General features: G+C 48.5%; 2 protein-coding genes and 1 pseudogene across 2 annotated transcripts; 1 reads left to right on the top strand and 2 right to left on the bottom strand.

The window, feature by feature from the left end:
- LOC123407619 overlaps window positions 1-9,440 on the bottom strand; it is an 88,134-nt pseudogene extending 78,694 nt beyond the window's left edge.
- Window positions 9,441-15,080: 5,640 nt separating this feature from the next.
- Window positions 15,081-16,630, top strand: LOC123412850 (protein RAFTIN 1A). Its single transcript, XM_045105795.1, has 3 exons — window positions 15,081-15,166; window positions 15,298-15,421; window positions 15,541-16,630. The coding sequence occupies exons 1-3, from the start codon at window positions 15,122-15,124 to the stop codon at window positions 16,467-16,469; spliced, it is 1,098 nt and encodes a 365-aa protein (XP_044961730.1). The 5' UTR covers window positions 15,081-15,121; the 3' UTR covers window positions 16,470-16,630.
- Window positions 16,631-16,994: 364 nt separating this feature from the next.
- Window positions 16,995-20,194, bottom strand: LOC123412849 (transmembrane 9 superfamily member 12-like). Its single transcript, XM_045105794.1, has 2 exons — window positions 20,065-20,194; window positions 16,995-19,377 (listed from the first exon to the last, which is right to left on the bottom strand). The coding sequence occupies exon 2, from the start codon at window positions 19,326-19,328 to the stop codon at window positions 17,343-17,345; it is 1,986 nt and encodes a 661-aa protein (XP_044961729.1). The 5' UTR covers window positions 19,329-19,377; window positions 20,065-20,194; the 3' UTR covers window positions 16,995-17,342.
- Window positions 20,195-20,852: the final 658 nt, after the last annotated feature.

Raw genomic sequence — 20,852 nt, forward strand, 5'->3', positions numbered from 1 at the left:
GCACACAGCACGCCCCCACTGGAGATATAGAGGAGATAAAATGGCTCTGCACCCTACCAGCCTCTATCAAACACAAAGGAAACTGAGACTACCACCTATTGCTTCAGTCGACGGTAGTCTCGGGGACTACACCCAGTCGGTGCACTCAGTCCCTCCCCCCCCCCCACTGGAGGGATAGGGGAGAGAAAAGCGCTCCACGCCCTACTAGCCTCTATCCAATAGATAAGGAAACTCATACTACCACCGACTGCTTCAGTCGATGGTAGCCTCCGGGACTACACCCAGTGGGTGCGCTGAGGGTGCCCCCACTGAAAGCCAACACCCAGTGGGTGTGCCTCCGAGCATACCCACTCGGGACTAGATTCAGAAACAAGTATGAAACAAATGCGTATGTGAAGGACTCACCCGAATGTTCTTTGCCATGGCTTCACTCGCGTCGTATGCCTCCTTCAACTGACCATCCATCATGTCCAGCTGGGCAAAGGCCTCCTTGAACACCCCCTCCCGATCCTCCAGGGTATGGTGTAGCTGGAAGATGTTGCGGCCTTTGGGGCGAGGCGATAGAGCGGTCAATGGATCTAGTCTGAGTGACACTCTAGTCGAGGTGGTCTCCTGCACCATGGGAGTCTTGTCCTTGACAATCACTTGGTTGGGAGTCGCAGCCTGCTTCGACACTTCTCCAACTGCATAAGGGACATCAGGATCGAGTTCAATCACATTTCGCGGCTCTACACATGTTCACAAGGCATTCGAAAGGCCACTCATGTGGCTAAACCCCGAGTCCTGAATGAATCATTGGAAAAGTTCAAGGGTCACCTTTGGATGAAGTGACATCAACATCGGCCTTCCCTTTGTTAGAGGTCTTGGGTTCCAACGAAGCAGTCGAGGTATAGGTCGTGCAACAGAAACAACAAAAAATCCAATCAACACACGGTAGACATTGCTCAAGCTGGGATGGATCATTCGGCGGGAACTTACGCTGAAGCCATAGGCACGTCAACTTTGATGGACGGTAGAACGACCTTCCGGGGTTTGGAACTCATGATCTTAGGTTGCTTGGCAACCTCCTCCGACGGCGCCTCGGGCTTGCTCCGACCCCATTTGGAACTGCGAGTCGGCATCACCAACGCACTTGGCTTCACCACCATCGGAGTCCTGAAGGTTCCAGCACGGACTCCAGGGTCCTGGCGCGCCTTGGAACGGGTCTCGGGCGGAGCATCGTCGGATGGAGAAGATTCCGCCTTGTCCCCATGTTCTTCACCGCTCTCTTTCGTCTTCTCGTCATCACCGTCCTCATCTTCGTCATCCTTCGATCCCTCCGCATGCTCAGTGTCTTAGTGCTCAGTGTTGCTCTCCACATCGATGGGTGTGCGGTCAACCGCCAGAACAGAACTGGCCATCCATGTAAAAGCTTGTCGAATGACAAAATTACAAATAGGCACTAAAGCAACAAAGAAGTTCACTCGGCCCAGATGCTCGATGGCTTACCTCATTCGGCGGCACCTCCATCGAGAAAGGAGGCACCAACCTGGTGCCCTTGATATTGTCCCTCACTGGTGTGGTGGCCTTGAGTTATTTTCCAACGCCTACGACCCAATCTCCTCAGGGTGAACACGGGTTGGATCACTCGGCCCCTCATACTTCCACATTGGATGGGCTCTGGCCTGGAGGGGTGGAATCCTACGCTGAAAGAAGACTTCCAGGAAGTCCATTCCATTCACACCCTTCTGCAAGAGAGCAACTAACACTATCACCAAGATATCTACATCAGTCTTCTCCTCCTTGGACATGGTCAAGGAAGGAGCCGACTGGATTCTATCAACCGTATAGGGCGGAAGGCCAAAATGACCCTCGCCAACTGGGACGTCTTGGCAGTAGAACCAAGAATCTTGCCAGTTCTTCACCGAATCTGGAAAGTTCATCTGGGGAAGCTACTTTTGCCCCTAAGGTGTATGCCTAAACCTACATAGAGTTGGACCACATTGGTCTCCCCCACCCCCACCCCCCTCCCACCCCCCGATGAAGAGAATTTCTTCATGGTCATCACCCGACACGTGAACAAGAGCTTGAACAAACCCCAGTGTGGATAGCACCCGAGGAAGTTCTCGCAGAAGGATACAAACGCAGCTAAATATGAGACAACGTTGGGGGCAAGATGGTGAAGTTGCGCAACGAAGAAGTCAATAAACGCTCGGAAAAAGGGGTGCGGAGGCTAAGAAAAACCTATCTCTATGTGGGTGATGAGAAGCACTCGCTTGTTGTCCCAGGGGGGCGGGCTCCTGCTCGCCGTCGTTGGGTAGTCACCACCTCCCTGGAGCAATCAGGCCTTCTCTCTCCACCTCCCGCAACTGCCCCTCTGAGACTCGGGATGACATCCAGTCACCCTGCATCCAACCCCGCGGGGGAACACTGACGCTCGAAGAGGATCCACGCGATCCCTTCTTGTCCCACTCGGCCTTCGCCGTTGCTCCCTTCACCATGTCGCGCGGCAGAGGAGTCGAGGTAGGGAGTCGTCGGGGATGGCAGGCGGCTCTTGGTCTCGATGGCGAGAAGTGGAAGTGGGCATCGAAATGGACCGGATCTGAAGCTTGGTTTCCTCTCTTGTCCAACTCACGCTTTAAATACCCAATGGGAAGATGCCCCATCGAGTACTTCGCCAGCCCGAGGAAGATCCACATAATCCCGAGGATGGTGCGCACTGTAGCATGACAGCGACATCGCGCCGCTCCACTACCTCCACTAACCACATCATCGATGCATCCTTAGCTCGTGTGCGCTTCGTCAATTCAAAAGGTGGCAGAAAAACCGCTCCCCCTCATATCCCGAGTGGATTGCATATCCATGGCGTGTGACGAGGCAACCGAACGTTCTCCTCGCTTGTCCCTCCACGGGACCCCCGGTCACTTGGGTAACATAAGAAAGCGACTAGATCGCCCTTACCTCGATGCGCGTGGGATCTGTCCCATCTCACCGATTGGACATTCGGAGCTCTGATCTCATGATTTGTCTGATTCATTGAATCTATCTTTCTGAAAGATAGTCGTTCACTGCCGACTACAAACATACCAGTATGCTCGAGCATTCGGAATTCGTCGCTCTTGAATCCGTAGTGGTTTGTTGAGAGTCTGGATGACGCAGCCTCGAGCTGCAACCTTAGCGTCTCCGAAGCACCAAGGACACCTAAGGAGGTCATTCACTCGGTCTACGATACCTCAACCGATTCAGGGGCTGCAAATGGGGTTGTACATTAGGGGTAGGCCTACGGACCTGCTTCGCAAGGCCCACCTAAGGCTCCGTATGGACATAAGTGTCCTACAAGTCATCGGTGTAGTCATGACCTCACTCGATACAAAGTTCCCTCACTCGGCTTACGTGAATTCATTCGGATCGCCTTATGTCAGTCGGACGCATCCTGGCACTTGGACCACAGCAAGACGATGGTACCGAAGAGGCTGCAATGACTAAGGACTTAAACTATCACGTGAAATACAGTTAAGACCCGCGTTACCAGTAACGCCATAAGTTATAGCTGTCGTTTCTAGTAACCCCCATATTTATTAGCATTAACTCGCCTTGTAATGAAGCTCGGTCGGTTGTGGCGCACTCTATATAAGCCACTCTGAGGCTCCTGCTCAAGGGTTCAGGATCCTGTAATATCAGATACCCCATAAGAAAACATCAGCCTCAGGGATCGAGAAATAGGGTTGTTACTATAATGCCCCAAGTGTGTAGCTTACCATATTTGGAACCTACTTCATGTGGGTCCAACTTGTCATTGATATGAGAGCTTCTATGTGTTATGATTTCATGTGTCTCCTTTTTTATTCTTCCTTTGCATGCATGCATTCCCTATCATTACATGTGTGATGCCTTGTGTTCTTTGTGTTGGTGTGATCCATGATGGTGTGCATGTGATATGAGATGCTCTTGATAGTTTGTGTGAGAGTTGGAGTGGTGCATTGCTAGTAGTAAGACTATGTGGTGGTAATAGGTTTAAAAAAAAACCTTCCCTCTTCCTTTTGTAACAAGTCCAAGTTTCACTTGAGCCTACCCTGTTTTTAAAATGCCGAGGGTTTAGGATATTTCTGTGGTGAATTTGAGATGTGTATTGCTGTTTTGAATAGGTGTGCAAGTGGTGCAAATATTCACAAAACAGTTCAAACAATTCCTGTTTTGTAAATATTTAGTTGCCCCAAATATTCCTTTTATAATTTATTCAAATAGCTCACATTTTTTCATGACCAGGGATGTGCTTGTTTTATTTTTGGCTTTTATAGATTTGTCTGTGCATTCTTTTCTTCTCTGTTTTTTCCTGTAATTGGAAAGGCCCCAGGGATTTAATTCCTTCTTATGTGGTGCCTCAGGTGGACTTCCTCCCCCCTGGCAGCCCATCTCTCCTCTCCCCGTGCTCTAGAGCCCACCTGGCACGACCCTCCTCCTACCTGACGCCGTTCCACCCCCGCGCCTGCTTTGCGTCCTGCTACAGAGAGAGAGAGAGAGAGAGAGAGAGATGTCGTGAGGGCACAGACGTCGAGGCCCCCATAAAACATGGGCGTCTGTGCCCCCTCTTCCCTAGGGTTCCTCATCTCCCATCCGCCGCCGTCACTCCTTCCTCCATCTCCATCCATCTCTCCTTCTCCCCCTCAAGTAAGTCTCTGTAGCATCTAGCCAAGAGAGAGAGGAAGTTCCCGCCGGCGTCTACCCCTGCGTTCGACATTGTCCGGCACCACCGCCATGTCCAGGGGCTCGGGAGAGCGCCCCACGCTCCATTCCCGACCTTGGTGAGGCATGGGAACAACCACGTCGACGGCCCGCTCAACGCCACCGTCGTATTCCCGGCGGTCTCGCGACCTGTACCACTACTTTGGTTCGACGGGACTTCTTCAGGTCTTCTTCACCTCCGATCCGGCTTCTTCCCCTTCAGATCGCCCTCTTCTTCCTTCCCCAAGGTGAGCCGGCCTTCTCCTCCCCTCTCCCTCGAGTAGATCCGGCGAGATGACTCGCAGTGCGTCCCTGTCCCGAGCAGCAGCAGGCTTGTGTGCATGGGTGTGCTTGGGTGTGTGCTCGTGTAGTAGCAGAGCAGGGCATGGGCTAGCACCGCGGAGTAGATGTGCAGTAGTCGTAGATGGTATTCCCTCCTCGCGGTGTAGCAACAGTACCAAGAGCGCTCCGGTGATTCCCTGTCGCCGGCGACTCTGCGTGCAGAGCAGAGCACTATGTGCTCGTGGTAGTATACCTTGCTGTAGTCCCCTTCTCTGTCGAGATCCCGTGCATAGTCTAGTGGTAGAGCAGTGCTTGTGTTGTTGACAGGTCGTGGGTTCGATCCCCCCCTCGACCCCTTTTTGCTTTACTTCGGTACAGTGTAGTTTCAGCAGAGGCAGAGCAGTTTAACCTGCTAGGCTGCCCTTCTCTGTCAAGCTGGTGCAGGTTAGCAGGGTGGTAGTGTTGCAGTGTGGGTAGCAGGAGGTTCAGGGTTTGATCCCTCTTCCCCCTCCTTTTATTTTCTTTTGTTGTGTTTTATTTTTTTTCTTGTGCTGCTTTTCTTTTGTCTTGTTGTAATTGTTGTTGTGGGAAGCTTTACTCCATGAGAGTATTTTTTCACCCCTCAAAGGGAAAACAACATGTGTTCCCTAGTGAATTTGCTTCTATATATGGTGGCATGTGTGGTGTTGTATGTGTAGGCATTGTAGTGAAGAGTATGTGTGATTCTTCTTCCTTATGTGCTTTGTGAGTGTGTAACTTGTGAGTTGTGCACTAAGCCTAGTGTGGTGCATAGTGATCTTGCTAGTTTGAGAATATATGTTGGTGTAGGTTGCTTGCAAGAGGATATGCATGTGGTTCAAAGTCATATGCATGTGTGTGTGATTGCACTAGGAGTGCATGTGTAGCTATATCATGTGTAGGAGTGCATGTGTAGGATTGGGTGCATGAAGATATATGTTGCTAGATCATGTGTGTAGATGGGGTATCCATGTGGTGCAAGTGAGTAGCAATGTGGGTGTTTTCCCCATGAGCATGTTAGATGTGATGCATGTGAGTGTGTGGTGGTGTGCCAAGGCACATGGGCATGAGGTCTACCCCTCATGTGCCCCATTGATGTTGTGGTCATGTGCAAGAGCTTGTATAGGTGTAGATCTAGTGAATAGCACATGCGATGATGCACTATTCACTATATGTGATTCTATGTAGTTTTTCTTTTCTAGTTTGTGCCCATTTGTTCTATACAAGTGCATAGGTATTATATATGCTTTTGGGGTAGAATCATCCAAGGAATCCCTTGGTGAAGTCAATTTTGCCTTTGGAATATTTTCTGGAAATGAAATAATTTGTTCTATGTTTGGAGCTTGGTTCCATGAGATGTGGTGAGCCCAAGAGTTTGATTCTTGGTTGTGGTAGTTAAGGGTGACCCCCTCTACCCCATATTGGTTTTGTTTCATGCTTAGGAATTCATATGTGCAAGTGGTGCTTAGTCAAAGTAGGCATGTGGCTGAAATTCCAGATTAGTGAAAATCTGAGATTTTCACCAAGTCTGAGAATCTGTTTATATTTTCTTCTCCTGTTGATGAGCTTGTGCAGGTCCATGTATTGTGATTCAGCCTTAGCTTTCAACTGGAAAGTTGAAGCTTATGTGTTTGTATAGCTCTCTGTAAATTTTCATTCCATTTGGAGTCCTGTAGATATTGTTTTGGGTGCTGTCAAAATGCTTCAGAGCATAAACAGCTAGTGAGAATCTGGAACTTTCACTAAGTCCCTGAAATCTGATATTTTTGTCCAAGTTAGCAGCTCTGTAACTTTCTGTGTGAAACTCCTTTGCATTTTCTTTTTGCTAGTGCTTGTAGTACTCTTGGATAGCTACTACCACATATCTTATTTGGCATGTTTGGGTGGTTGTAGGTGCTTTGCATGTAGCTCTCAAAAGGCTATGATGTTGTTTATGGCAGATTGTGTAGTTTTGGTATTTTGATGATTGTGAGTGCATAGTTGATGTTGTGGTGATATTCTTTGCACCACCCCATCCATATTTGTTTGTTTTATGTCTTAGCAACCTGGAAATACCAGAGTTATGCCATTCGAGTGTGTGGTGATGTATTTGGCACGTAGCACATCATTTCTTGTTTCATTGTTTCCCGTTGATCCGTAGCTCCGTTTGTAATGTTCTTTATATGCTTTTGCATCGTTTTCACGTGACGCATCTGATCATGTCATTATCATGCATGTCAAGATAGCTTAGGGTGCAGTTCTGTCCAGGAACATGTATTTACTTCTCATGCTTGTGCTAGTGAGTAGAATAGGGATGCATGCTCATGTTCATCTCATGCATCATGTGCTTGTTGCATCTTGAGGTGCTGTTGTTCATTGGATGCTATTTTTATGTTGGGTAGCACTAGGATCGGAGAACGAGTACGTGGATTCGGGAGAGTACGTGCAGGACGAACAAGAGCAGTTCCAAGCTGAGGATATCACAGGCAAGATGATATGACCTTGATTCCATCTCTAGTCTTGTTATGCTAGATTACGTTTCCTTTGTCATATGCTCACTGCCTACCACTGAAATAATTGCCTCCTGAATTGCCATGAAACCCAAACACTTATCCCTTCCTAGCAAATCTTGAATGGCTAAGTAGGCTTTGCTCAGCTACTAATGTTAGCGTTGCTAGTTGCAGGTGCCTTGTCTCATGTGTTAGCATGAGTTTGATATCATTATGCTAAATCTGATATTTAATTAATGCACCTATATACTTGGTAAATAACGGAAGGCCTAGCCTTTTGCCGGGTTTTGTTCCGTTATTGCCGCCATAGTTACCGGCTACCGGTGTTTGATTCCATAATGATCGCTCCTAACACGTTCGGGGTTGTTATGGGGACCCCCTCGATAAATCGCGTAGTGTTAAGACCTGTCCGGCAGGACCCAACCTTGGTGTTAATTTGCTAATCACTTAATAATAATCTGCATAGGGAATGGCCTCCTCGAGGAATTTAATCAACAACCCGGGCCAGTGCTCCTCATGAGTGTTGGTCCAAACTAGAGCATTGTGCGGGGCCAACTCAGGGCAACTTGAGAGATTTCTATCAGGCCACTGTACGCGTCGCTCATCCGTCCTGTCCTGAGACTGAGATACGCGGCTCTTATCGGCGTCGTCGACACGACGGGAGGTCCTGCTAGTCTTGTCTTACCTTACCGATATATCTTGCGTATAGGAATCCCGATGAAGCTATGGTTCTCCCCAGAGTTGAGGTTTTCCTCTAAGGAATCCGACGAGATCACGAGATTCGTGATAGAGGATTACTTTGCGGCCCGTGTACGTTTGTGATGGACTAGTTGGAGCACCCCTGCAGGGTTTAATATTTCAGAAAGCCGTGCCCGCGGTTATGTGGCAACTTGGAATATTTGTTAACATCCGGTTATAGACAACTTAAACATAACTCTAATAAATTGCCAACTGTGTGCGTAACCGTGATTATCCCCTTCGAAGACCTCCCTTCGGTCGGGAACACGGCGGGGTTATGATTGACGTAAGTAGGTGTTCAGGATCACTTAGTGATCATCTATCATCGACTGCTAGAATAGACCACCTTCAATACTTGTTCTACGTAAGTTAGCCACCATATATTCTTAGGATGCTGCAACCTAAACACTCCACCTTTCCAACCCAATAACTTCACTAGGTCTGGCACCGAGGTCATAGATTGCTGAGTCCCCGTGGCTCACAGATTCCTTCACAACACCAACAGGTTCAGATACCCCCGAGATAGGTGATCCCGACGACACGCGGCTGGCATGGCAGTACGATGAGGAGAACGACCGCCTGTACGTGAACTATCCAGAAGACTGAGGCGTGGTCGTGATCATGGGCAAGCATGCAGGGTAGCATAGCCATTTCTCATGTTTTGTAGTCCGTAGCGGAACTACTTTGTTTGGATGCGTGATGTAACTCTGATATATTTATGAGATAACAGTTGAATCCCTTATTGTCATTCCTCTATTATTATGTATGTGCTATGTTACCATGTTTGCGAAACGCTTAGATGCGCTTCTTTCCAAATTCGGGGCCTCGTTCCCAAATCGGAAAGGACCGCATCTTAGTCGTTACAGTTACCCTCCCGAGTGGGGCCCGAACTCGTACATCCAAGTGTATCCACTACGCTTAGTTAGGCTTCGCCCCTCCGTTCGTACCCTTCGTACTATTGTCAGGGTCATTCCCACGACACATCACGTGGCGGAAGTTTTTCCCAAAGCGTGTCAGTTGGGCAAAGAATGTTTCATCAAGTTGCTCATCATCTTCTTCCTCATAGTTGAGATAGATAATAGCAGGCCTTGGAGTTTATGTTCTGGAGGAGAAGCTGATCAATTCACCCCCACTGAGATGCATGCGGGTGATGAAACGACCCCATTCATCTCCTTCAATCTGGGTGATATTCCGTCCCTTATTGACCTCCATAGTGTAGGGCCCCCAGGAGCGTCGAAGATGACAGTGTCTCCAGAGAGCTCACTGAAATCCAATTCCACATTGCAAGGAACCATCTATGTAAGAAAAAACCAAAAACAAACACACAATGAATTAGTGGAAATAGCAACAAAAACAAGAGCACAAACTACTAGAAAATTCATAATTTCTTACCACGAGAGGAACAAAACACGGCTGGAAGTAAATGTCGAACAACGTGGCAGTTGCAAGGCTAGTTGCGCACCTTGACTTGAACAGTCGACATGATGGTGGTTGCGCCATTCTACACAATACATATTAAAAACTAAGTATATAATCAGATTATAGACTAATGAACCGACAGATGTAACATGTATAATTCTACACTAGTGACATGTATACACAAATAAACAAAATCCACGAAGGGAGACAAATAAACAAATTATACTCAAAATGCTACATTAGGAGTTCATTTTATTTATTCCTGTGTCATTCTAGACTACACTATCAAATTAAGTTGAACTAGAATAATTAACATTCTAGACATTCAAAACATTTCTACTCAAAATGCACTATTAAATTGGATTTTACATCAGATTATCATTCAAAATTATAAACAAAAACAATTCATGGAATCAAATTTTGATTCTACATCACAAAGTAATACATTATATATATGTGCTAAAATATCTACACAAAGCAATCCTAAATCGACATATAGATGAATCTCATGCATATGGAAGGAGATGCAACAGGAGGAGATGGTGGTTGACTAGGATGGGCTTTTGCTGATGTGAGCCTAAAATGCAACGCCATAGCTAATAAAAGCCCAAATAGAAAACAGGCTACTACCTCCGTCATGGTTTAGAAGGTACAGTTAAATTTACATGCATTTTCACAATAGACAAGGTTTCAGGCACATTGCATTCACTCCTAGCATCTAATTAGTACTCTGTTGTACTACTTCTATATGCATGCGTAGTGAATGCTATTTTTTAACTCATTTCACAACCAATCAATAACCACTAGGTTCTAGAAAATTTCCATGCACGCCTTCTAAACCGTGACGGATGGAATAATTAAGTTCAATGAAAGATCAAACATAATTAAATACTCAAAATTAGAACTGTTTACAATAATCATGTCCAAAATGTAAAATAAATTGTTTGTTATTTTCTAACCAGCATATATAATTTTTAAATACTTAAAATATTAGTTTAAGTGAAAATATAATGTTTGGTGTATAATAATATGGCACGTCAACACTAATTAATTATCTACGGCATGCATAGAAACTCAACGCCACCACTATATTTCAGATGACGAGTACAGGTGGGCCAACAGATTCGTGGCATGGCCACAAGTATCCATGTCAGCACTGACCGTTTACAACTGATGTACCAATTTAGCCGACGACAACGCTATTTCAAAAAAATAGTGCTGACGTTGTATGAAAATGATGCGCCACCAACAAGAGTTGTGTCTAGTCATTTCTCCACTAATGCTATGTGGGCATGTTCGAATCCTCTCCACTCCACAACCGCAGCTCCCGGAGCGGAGGGAGTGGCAACACAATTGCACGGAGTTGCACAAACCGAGCTCCTCGTGCGGAGTGGAGTTATGAGACCTAGAGAGATTCCGAACATGCACTAGGAGCAACTCCAACGAGGTGATCCATTTCGTCTGCAACTGTCCGTTTTGGATCCGTGCGGACAAAAGTGATGGCCCAACGCGCGGACCCATTGCCAAAACGCGTCTGCTTCGCGTCCGCGTCAAGCCATTTCCGGCTCAAATTTGGGGCTGAAATGTGTGGTGCGCGTCCTCTCGGTGTCCGCCACAACTACCCGCGGTCAACATAATCAATGATGGCCGCCCTCCACGGGCCCACGCGTCAGCGACCGCGATCAACCTTTTTTATTTCGAGCGTGCGGTGGGGTTCGGCCTCATATGCTTCTAGACCCCGTCCCCATCTCACCACCTCTCTGCTCCTTCGTCGGCAACCAAACCCTAGCTAGCATCCATGGCCGGCTTCTCCACCTAAAACAAGGGTAAGTCCCCCGTCGTTCGTCCCCGCACGCACCCCCCGTCGGCATCTTCCCGTCAGCTCGTCATCGTATCAGCGTCCCGATGCACCAAGCACGGTGACACTGGGAGCACCGCATCCCGCTGTCGTATCCATACGTGACCCTTCCGCATTGTATTTTATATTTTTTATGTTTAATTAATGTAATGGGGACGCGTGGACTCTCGTCGACTATCGTAGTCGGCTTTAATGTTTAATTAATGTTTGTTTCCATTTTTAAAAATGATTGCATATTTTTTTCACGCGTCGCCAAATTACGTTGGGCCAGTGTTAGGCGCATGCGTCGATCCAAATGTGAAAGCGGATGTTCGTGTCCGCTAGAACTATCCAAACGGACAAAAAACAGATAAATCCACGCAGGTAGCGGCAACACTATTGCAAGGAGTTGCACAAACTGAGAGCATCTCCAACAGCCGCGCTTCACGCCGCGTTCAAAAAATGTGTTTGCCGCGCGCGCTTCGGCTGGTTTAGCGCGGGGATAGGCGCTAGCTCCAACGGCCGCGCTATAATGCAGCGCGCGCGCACCGCTCCAGCAGCGCCCAAAAATACAGCGCGCAGCATGCACAAACCACATATACATTTCAAAAAATAGAAGCAAAAATGATCAAATAAACAAAATAAATCAATAATAAATAGTCATTACAACTCAAACAAATAGTTTATCGTTCAATACAACAAATAATGCAATAAACACAACCAATAGTTCATGAACAATACAATGTCGAATGCAGAAATCATGCTCTTTCTCGTCCATGCCATGCCCACCACTCTTTAATCAGATCCTTCTGAAGTTCATTGTGCGTTGCGGGACGCCGAATGGCATGATAGGAGGCAACAAAACGGGCTACCCTTTCAGCCCTCCGTCGCACTTGCACGGGATGTCCCAAAAGCTCATACTGTGATTAGTCTAAATCTTGGCCACGCTCATTCTCGATGATCATGTTGTGCATGACCACACAAGCGTGCATGATGTACCAAAGCATTTTTTGATCCCAAAATCTAGCCGGTCCTCTCACAATAGCAAATTGGGATTGCAAAATCCCAAATGCTCTCTCCACATCTTTTCTAGCCGCCGCCTGAGCATTGTGGAAATCAAGATTTTTCTTACCTTCCGGCTTTTTCAACGGCTTCACGAAGGTTTGCCACTTTGGATAGATGTCATCCGCTAGATAATTGTCATAGTTGTACGTACGGCCATTTGCTACAAACTGCACCGGTGGCAACTCACCATCTGCAATCGTATTCATCAGTGGTGACCGGTTGACAACATTGATATCATTCAAAGATCCAGGCATTCCAAAGAATGCATGCCAAATCCAAGTCTCCTGATCGGCCACCGCTTCAAGGATTATAGTGGAACCCTTTCTTTGGCCGTGGAATTGCCCATGTCATGCCTTTGGACAATTCTTCCAACTCCAATGCATGCAATCTATTGAGCCAAGCATGCCAGGAAAGCCGCGAGCCTTGTTCATCGCCAATAGCCTTGCGACGTCTTCAGCAGTGGGAGATCTCAAATACTCCTCGCCAAACACTTGCACAATTTCCATTGCAAAGCGCTTGACACACATGATGGCTTGGCTCTCACCCATAGCCAAGTGATCATCAACTAGATCAGCCGGGATACCGTATGACAACATACGCAAAGCGGCTGTCACCTTCAGAAAGGTGCTATGCCCGAGCTCTCCGGTGGCATTCCTCCTTTGCTGGAAAAACTGGTCATGGCTCGCTAGTTTCTCTGCAATGCGCTTGAACAAGTCGGTGCTCATCCTAAACGGCGACGAAAATACGACTCCGGGTATGTGGGATTCTCCACGAAATAGTTCTTCATCAATCTGTTATGGGCATCAATCCTATCTCTCCTAATTTTCTCCCGATCCATAACCGAACCATCGTGCTTCGTTTTTTTATTGATATGCATAGCTAGGATCAGTGCAAGATCCTCCTCCTCTTCCATATCAAATTCTTCTTCGGAAGAATCATACGACGAACTCATCTACAATGTTCAATACTATACTATAAAAACTACAATTCAAAACATGCACCAAATTCATAAGTTTGAGCAATACATACCTTGTAGGCGTTTTGTCGAACACCTTGCGGGCGCTCTGCGGCAGCGAGCGCTTGGGCGTTGTTCCTCGGACGACGGAGGCGCACGAGGGCCGGCGGGACTAGGAGGGGGTGGGGCGGAAGTGCGGCAGCGCGACAGCACGGGGAGGCCGAGGAAGCGCTTGAACGGATGTCGGGGGACGCGGTCGGCGACGGCAGCGGAGATAGCCGGGGAAGCGCCTGGATGGTCGCCGGAGGGCGCGGGCGGCGACGGCGGCGCGGGGATAGGCCGGGGAAGCGCCTGAACGGTCGCCGGGGGGCGTGAGCGGCGGTGACGGCGCGGCCGGATGGGGGTGGAAGTGGGGAGCGAGCGCCGTTTTTGCGTTTCGGCCAGCGCGCTGAACTGCATATGCCGCGCGCGCCGTGTTGCGCGGGTGCCAAAACGGGCTATTTTGCAGCGCAGCGCTAGTTTAACGCGGCTGTTGAAGATGCTATGAGCTCCTCGCGTGGAGCGGTTTTATGAGACTGGAGAGATTCCGAACATGCACTAAGTCTAGCAAAGCTCCCGACGCGCCTCCCTGCATCCGGCAGCATCCAACAACGGCAATTGCGCCTCTCTGCTCCTTCATCGGTGACCAAATCCTAGCCAGCATCCATGGCCGGCTTCTCCGCCCAAAACAAGGGTAAGTCCCCCGTCGTCCATCCCCGCACGCTCCCCCCGTCGGCATCTTCCCGTCAGCTCGTCATCGTATCAGCGTCCCGATGCATCAAGCACAGTGGCACTGGGAGCACCACATCCCGCTGTCGTACCCATACGTGACCCTCCCGCATTGTATTTTATATTTTTTATGTTTAATTAATGTAATGGGACGCATGGATTCTCGTCGGCTATCGTAATCGGCTTTAATGTTTAATTAATGTTTGTTTTCATTTTTTAAAATGGTTGCATATTTTTTCCGTGCGTCGTCAAATTACGATGGGCCAGCGTTAGGGGCATGCGTCGATCCAAACGTGAAAGCGGATGTTCGTATCGGCCGGACCGATTTAAACGGACAAAAAAACAGATAAATCCACGCAGGTAGCGGCAACACAATTGCAAGGAGTTGCACAAACTGAGCTCCTCGCGCGGAGCGGTTTTATGAGACCTCGAGAGATTCCGAACATGCACTAAGTCTAGCAAAGCTCCCGACGCGCCTCCCTGCGTCCGGCAGCACCCAACAACGGCAGTTGCGTGGACGGCGAGCACAGCACCGCACACGAACGGCGAACCTGCCGCTGCCGAGCCACACAACACGCCATTCGCGCGCGGATCGCCGGATGTCACGCCCGGGATTATATTCTCCGGTGCCGGACGTACCATGCGATCGCACAGCTCACATCGACAACTTTTCTGTTTGGCGTCGCCGTCAATGAAACGCCTTCTGTTCAACGTGTGAGATGGAGAGTGCGCAGAATAGGCAGTCCATTTCCCGTCGAGCCGAGCCGACGACGCCTATAAGTACCTCACCTGATCGCATTCTCACTCCCAAGTACTACAAGCTCTCGACCTCTCACCTAGCGCACAACCATGGCGCGCTTCCTCGTCGCCCTGCTCGCCGCCACCGTGGTCGCGGTAATGGCCGAAGAAGCCACCGAGCAACGCCTGCATCTTCTTTGTTCTGGCAGACTGCACCTAGCTAGTACATTTTGCATGAGAGAGATCAATCGATTACAAACTGGTACTAACGGCCTGTTTCGTCTCAGGTTCAGGCTGGCGAGCAGCTGGGCCACGCGGCGCCGGCAACGGCGGAGGTGTTCTGGCGCGCCGTGCTGCCGCACTCGCCATTGCCCGACGCCGTCCTCCGTCTCCTCAAACAACCCGCAGCAGGTCCGTTTTGTATGCACGTTCCTCGTCGCCTTCCATTAACTGTATTCTCTCAAGTCTCGAGTTTGTTTGATCACCAAACACAAAAATGCATGCACGCGTGGGTGTTGAACTGCAAACAGACGCCACCGGCTTCGTCGTGAGAGACGCCGAGGACAGGCCCCCCTTCGACTACCGTGATTACAGCCGCTCCGAGTCCGATGATGAACCGAGCAAACGCACCGGCGCCACTTCCGGGGCGCGGGACTTAGATTACGACGACTACTACAGCGCCGCCGACAAACTCCGTGGCGCCGCCGCCGCTGAATACAAGGAGCCGAGCAGCAGCCTCGCTGGAAGCGGGGCGTCCACGGCTAGGGGCGGCAAGGCGGAGACGACGACGGTGTTCTTCCACGAGGAGGCGGTGCGCGTCGGCAAGAGGCTCCCATTCAACTTCCCGCCGGCGGCGCCCGCTGCTCTCGGTTTCCTGCCGCGCGAGATCGCCGATTCGGTCCCGTTCTCGACGGCCGCGCTGCCCCGCGTTCTCTCGGCATTCGGCATCGCGTCGGACTCCGCCACGGTGGCCAGCATGGAAGCGACGCTGCGCGCCTGCGAGTCGCCGACCATCGCCGGGGAGTCCAAGTTCTGCGCGACTTCGCTGGAGGCCCTGGTGGAGCGCGCCATGGGGGTGCTGGGGACCCGCGACATCAGGCCGGTGACGTCGACGTTGCCCCGCGCCGGCGCCCCGCTGCAGACGTACACGGTCCGCGCCGTGCGGCCGGTGGAGGGCGGCCCTGTCTTCGTGGGGTGCCACGACGAGGCCTACCCGTACACCGTGTACCGGTGCCACACCACCGGCCCGTCAAGGGCGTACATGGTGGAGATGGAAGGCGCGCGCGGCGGCGACGCGGTCACCATCGCCGCCGTGTGCCACACCGACACGTCCCTGTGGAACCCGGAGCACGTCTCGTTCAAGCTCCTCGGCACCAAGCCTGGCGGCACGCCGGTCTGCCACCTCATGCCGTACGGGCACATAATCTGGGCCAAGAACGTGAAGCGCTCGACGGCGTGAGCGTCCCGGCCAACTCTGCTGTCTCGCCGGAACTAAGATCGATGTACTGCTACTAGTACTATCTGTTTTCCACCTACGTATTCTGTTGTTCTTACCACCAGATGGTCACCAGAGCAGCGCTTGTAATAAAAGAACAGCTTCTGCAGAGCTGTGTTTATTTACATCTGAAATTCGTATTCAACGGCCTACATGAAACTCTGTACTTTTGCATGTTACCATGCCAAGAAATGGCTTCGTGGGCTGGTGAAGTGTGCCAATATGTAGTAGTACTAGTTTTGTTCATTTTCAAATTAAGCAAGACAACGTGTCAATACAGAGAAGGATACAGATGGCTGTTCGAATCCTATTTTTGTAAAAGGAATATGGCAGGACCCTGCCATTTGGCTAAAGAACAAAGTGACATTCTGTAGAAGAAACAGAAAGAATTTTTTCTAAGGAATATGGCAAAAAATATCTGGCTTTTGATTGGAAGGAAAACAGAAAGCGTTCTTCCAATGGTTTTGAAATTAGGTAAAGAAACAAATATAGCAAATAATGTCGTTTTCACACATTAAGATCTTTTACAAAATAGGTGGCTATCATGCCTTGCCACTCACAGATTAGAATTTCATCGTCATTGGTCCTTAACACTTCGTAGATATGGTTTGCAGTATCTATCTGAATAAGTGTAGCAGTTGACCAGAATCTACTAAGAGAACATCTCCAGTTGAACAACCAAGCTACATTTACTACGGAAAAACGGCATCAACCTCTACTAAAAACAACTGTAGTTGATCAAAATCACCTCATTAAACTGCGCATCTCATGGGTGAAACTCATGCACATACTTTTAGCAATACAGATACAGAAGGCCGTTGATATAGCAACCATCCATCAATCGATCTTCACAGACGCGAAGAGGTAGTGCACAAAGGATATTGAGGTCAAGAAGCCGATGGTTCCAGTGGCGAGCATGATCGCGAATGCCATGAGGAATGAGTAGCCGATGTAGAGCATTGCAGAGACAGGCCCGCTCAGGCTTCTGAGATCAAAGACCAAGTAGTTGATGGAGTAGAGGAACACGTAGAGAGCAACTGAGCCCGAAGCAAAAAAAGCCTTCCACCACCACCTCCAGTCCTCAACACAGAGATTCATGTATGTAAGGACAACAGATACCTCGGCGCAAACAATGACAAGCATCAGCAGGACAATCAGCAGGAAGCCAAACACATAGTAAAACCTTCCAAGCCAGATGCTCGACAGAATGAAGAACAGCTCAATAAACAGGGTTCCAAATGGCAGCGTGCCTGCTCCAAGGACCAGAAGCCATGATGGATATTTCCGTGCAGGGATCTCTCTAGGAATCTGGTTGGTGCGAACAGGGAATTCAATTTGATCTGCTCTTGTACCAAGGAAGCCACCGACAAGTGTTAACGGCACAGAGATACAGAACCACAGAGCCAGAAGGGTGAAAAATAATGATATAGGTAAAGCTCCAGTGCTCCTGCTTCCCCACAACACGAAGTTTAAGATAGTAAGGACCGTAAACATGACACCAGGGAAAAAGCAAGCAGTTAACCATGACAGTGATCTCCATCCTTCAGACGTTCCTTTAATAGTCCTCCATAGCCGAACACTGACATACCCAGCTACAATACCAAGGAATAGATAGAGAATAATCATTCCAGTTAGAAGCATTCCTCTTGAAGCTGGAGACATGAACCCAAGCGTGGAAAAAACAATCGTTACAATTGACATGCCCAGAATTTGAACTCCATCACCAATCATGATGCATAACAGCTTCGGGCAAGTTGGCTCTCTGAACACATCTCCAACAACAAGCTTCCACCCAGATAGCTCCTCATTCATCTGTGCTTGCGCTTCCTTGTCGAGCTCTTCATATGTGGTGAGATCCCTCCTGACAGTTCTCAGGAATATAATAAAGACAATTCCTGCCAAGAACAAGATGACCATGAGGGAGTTCATTATAGAGAACCAGTGGACCTTGGCACCAGCCTCCATCTTCAGATAAGCATCCCACCTAGATGGCCACCTGATGTCACTCTTCACAAACTCTACATCATAGGTAAACGTGATCCTCTCCTGTTGCCTGATCACTTGGGACATTCGAAGCTCCACCGGGCAGCTCACAGGTTCAATGTTGTCATGCATGTTAAGCTTAGAGAAATCCTCGGGGTCACGCTTCACACTGCAAGGCACAACCTCAAAACCAACAATCTGATACCCAGACATCCCCTTCTTGTCCATCTCGGAAATGACAGCAGATCCTTCTTCTCCAGTACCAATGATTTCTACATTTGTTCCTTCGTACTCATGGACCAAGACCTTAAATTTTAAATGGTTGATGATATAATCATCAGCACTACCAGCAGGAGTGTAACCAACAGGAAAGCCAGTCCACTGTACTGTGATACCATTCTGCTCAGCGAAACGCATGACAGGCAGATTGTCCAGCATCATGTTCACCTGATAAAGATCACGGGCTCGCTGCTTGAGAAGCTTTGCATCATTCTCATTAAGCCCTTTTGTGGTGCAGAGGAAGAGGGACTCATTGACATTCACACGGAACCGGTAGGGTGAGTTGTCGATCTGGTCACCCATGAGAAGCTCGCCCAGGTTCTCGGCGCTCTTCTTGATGCCGCCAGGTGGAAGACAGTATGGCAGACTGTAGTAGCTGAACGGCATCTCGGTCTCAATGGACGTGAGTGAATTAACCTTTGCCCATATATCCTCACCTTGTGAGTATGTGTGCATGTAGCTGCCAGGCAAGTAGAATGCATTGCCAGGAGACAAAGTGACTAACAGCACAGCCAACAATAACAGAGCCGGACAACAAGAACTGTGCAGCGCCCCAGCCATCTGAAGCACAAACTCTGACAAACGATCTAGAACATGTGTGAGCTATACCCTGCAAACAAAAACATTTAATTGATCACGACAATGCACAAAATGCATCCATTGCTATATTGAGATAAATCATTTATCTGGACAAAAACATCTGAAAGTTGTAATGCTAACTGCAGAAAACTAGTCATTTCCTAGAGCAAGATCATGCAAAATCCATCCATTCCCTCACAATCTGGAACAATTACATCTACAGTAGTTAACATTAAATCCCCTCAGATAAACAATAATTGACTACGTTAAGTAACTAACGCAGTAAAGCCAAACTAGAACAGTGATTTCTAAATATAGAAGCGCAAGCAGCCACTCACTGGGAGCAAAATACTGCAAAAGGTTACTAAGAAACCCTAAAATACAACCGATCTTGCCTCTAACCAGACGAACAATTCCTTCCTTACGCGCCTAAAATTGGGAAGCGCTCTGCAACCATGAAACACTTCACAGTTCACACATCGATAACAGAGCAGGCACTACAGCCCCCATGACCACGTAGTACCTACGACGAAAAACCCCGTAGATCTACAGAAAAGCGCCTAAGGAACTCGGAGATCTAGAGCAAGCAGCCGCGGGGGAACGAAATCCAGACGCTAGGCTGCAGCCCCGCGCTGCTGGTAGAGCTAGGGACGCGAATAGAAGGAGCAGGAACGGATGGAAGCGTCGAGAAGGTTCTAGAACTGCGGAGGAAGGGTACCTGACGGTGGCGCACGGGGAAGCAGCGAGGGCGGAGCTGGCGAACGGGATGGGTGGATCCGGGGAGGGGGAAATACGGGGACGAGGGCACGGAAAAAGTGGGCAAAGGGGGGTCGAGATATTTTTGGCGATGTTGGCTGGGCTGCTGCTGCATAGGATTTTCGTTTCCTGGCCGTTTCGATCGAAGAAGAAAAACTCCCCTGAAAATCTCGCACACAAAAAAAAAAAAAGACTTGTATTGGCATATATCTTCTCTCCTATGTCCTATGTGAAAAGAACTTAGGCTCTGTTTATAAGCAATGTATTTTTAGAACCTCGGTATTTCAATACTAAGGTTTTTTATACTGATGACCATAAATATTGTAGTTTATGAAACAACAGTTTTCTTAAGTATTGTGAAAACAATGACGTGTTTGGGAATCAAAGCATACAATGTTGTAACTAAATCTGAAAATGATTTCATACTTGAATCATATATGTACATGTATCTTTCAAAATCACATTTGAACCATACTCGTTAATGTCATTTTCAGCCCAACCAAAACTGAATCCACTATTTTTATCATCCAAACCAATTTAAACCCAATACATAACTATGGATTTAAACCCAATACATAACTACCGGATTGCTTCAATGCACATATGATTGCAAAAATTGACATGTTATAAAGCAAATGAGATAGAAAAGGCATAAGTGCATCTACAACAGTTTGGGAAGAAAGTTATCCTTAAGATACAATCAGCACACAACAAAGGCAAGACAATGCTCACGGCTGTAAAGCTCATTCA

The sequence above is a fragment of the Hordeum vulgare genome, chromosome 7H, assembly GCF_904849725.1.
Source record: "Hordeum vulgare subsp. vulgare chromosome 7H, MorexV3_pseudomolecules_assembly, whole genome shotgun sequence".
Taxonomy (NCBI): domain Eukaryota; kingdom Viridiplantae; phylum Streptophyta; class Magnoliopsida; order Poales; family Poaceae; genus Hordeum; species Hordeum vulgare.

What these genes read in the sequence shown, in the direction of transcription:
- LOC123412850 (XM_045105795.1), top strand. Translation starts at nt 15,122, where the DNA reads ATGGCGCGCTTCCTCGTCGCCCTGCTCGCCGCCACCGTGGTCGCG. An exon ending in TCGCCGCCACCGTGGTCGCG is followed by an intron (nt 15,167 to 15,297) that starts GTAATGGCCGAA and finishes GTTTCGTCTCAG; the next exon opens with GTTCAGGCTGGCGAGCAGCT. An exon ending in CCTCAAACAACCCGCAGCAG is followed by an intron (nt 15,422 to 15,540) that starts GTCCGTTTTGTA and finishes AACTGCAAACAG; the next exon opens with ACGCCACCGGCTTCGTCGTG.
- LOC123412849 (XM_045105794.1), bottom strand. Translation starts at nt 19,328, where the DNA reads ATGGCTGGGGCGCTGCACAGTTCTTGTTGTCCGGCTCTGTTATTGTTG.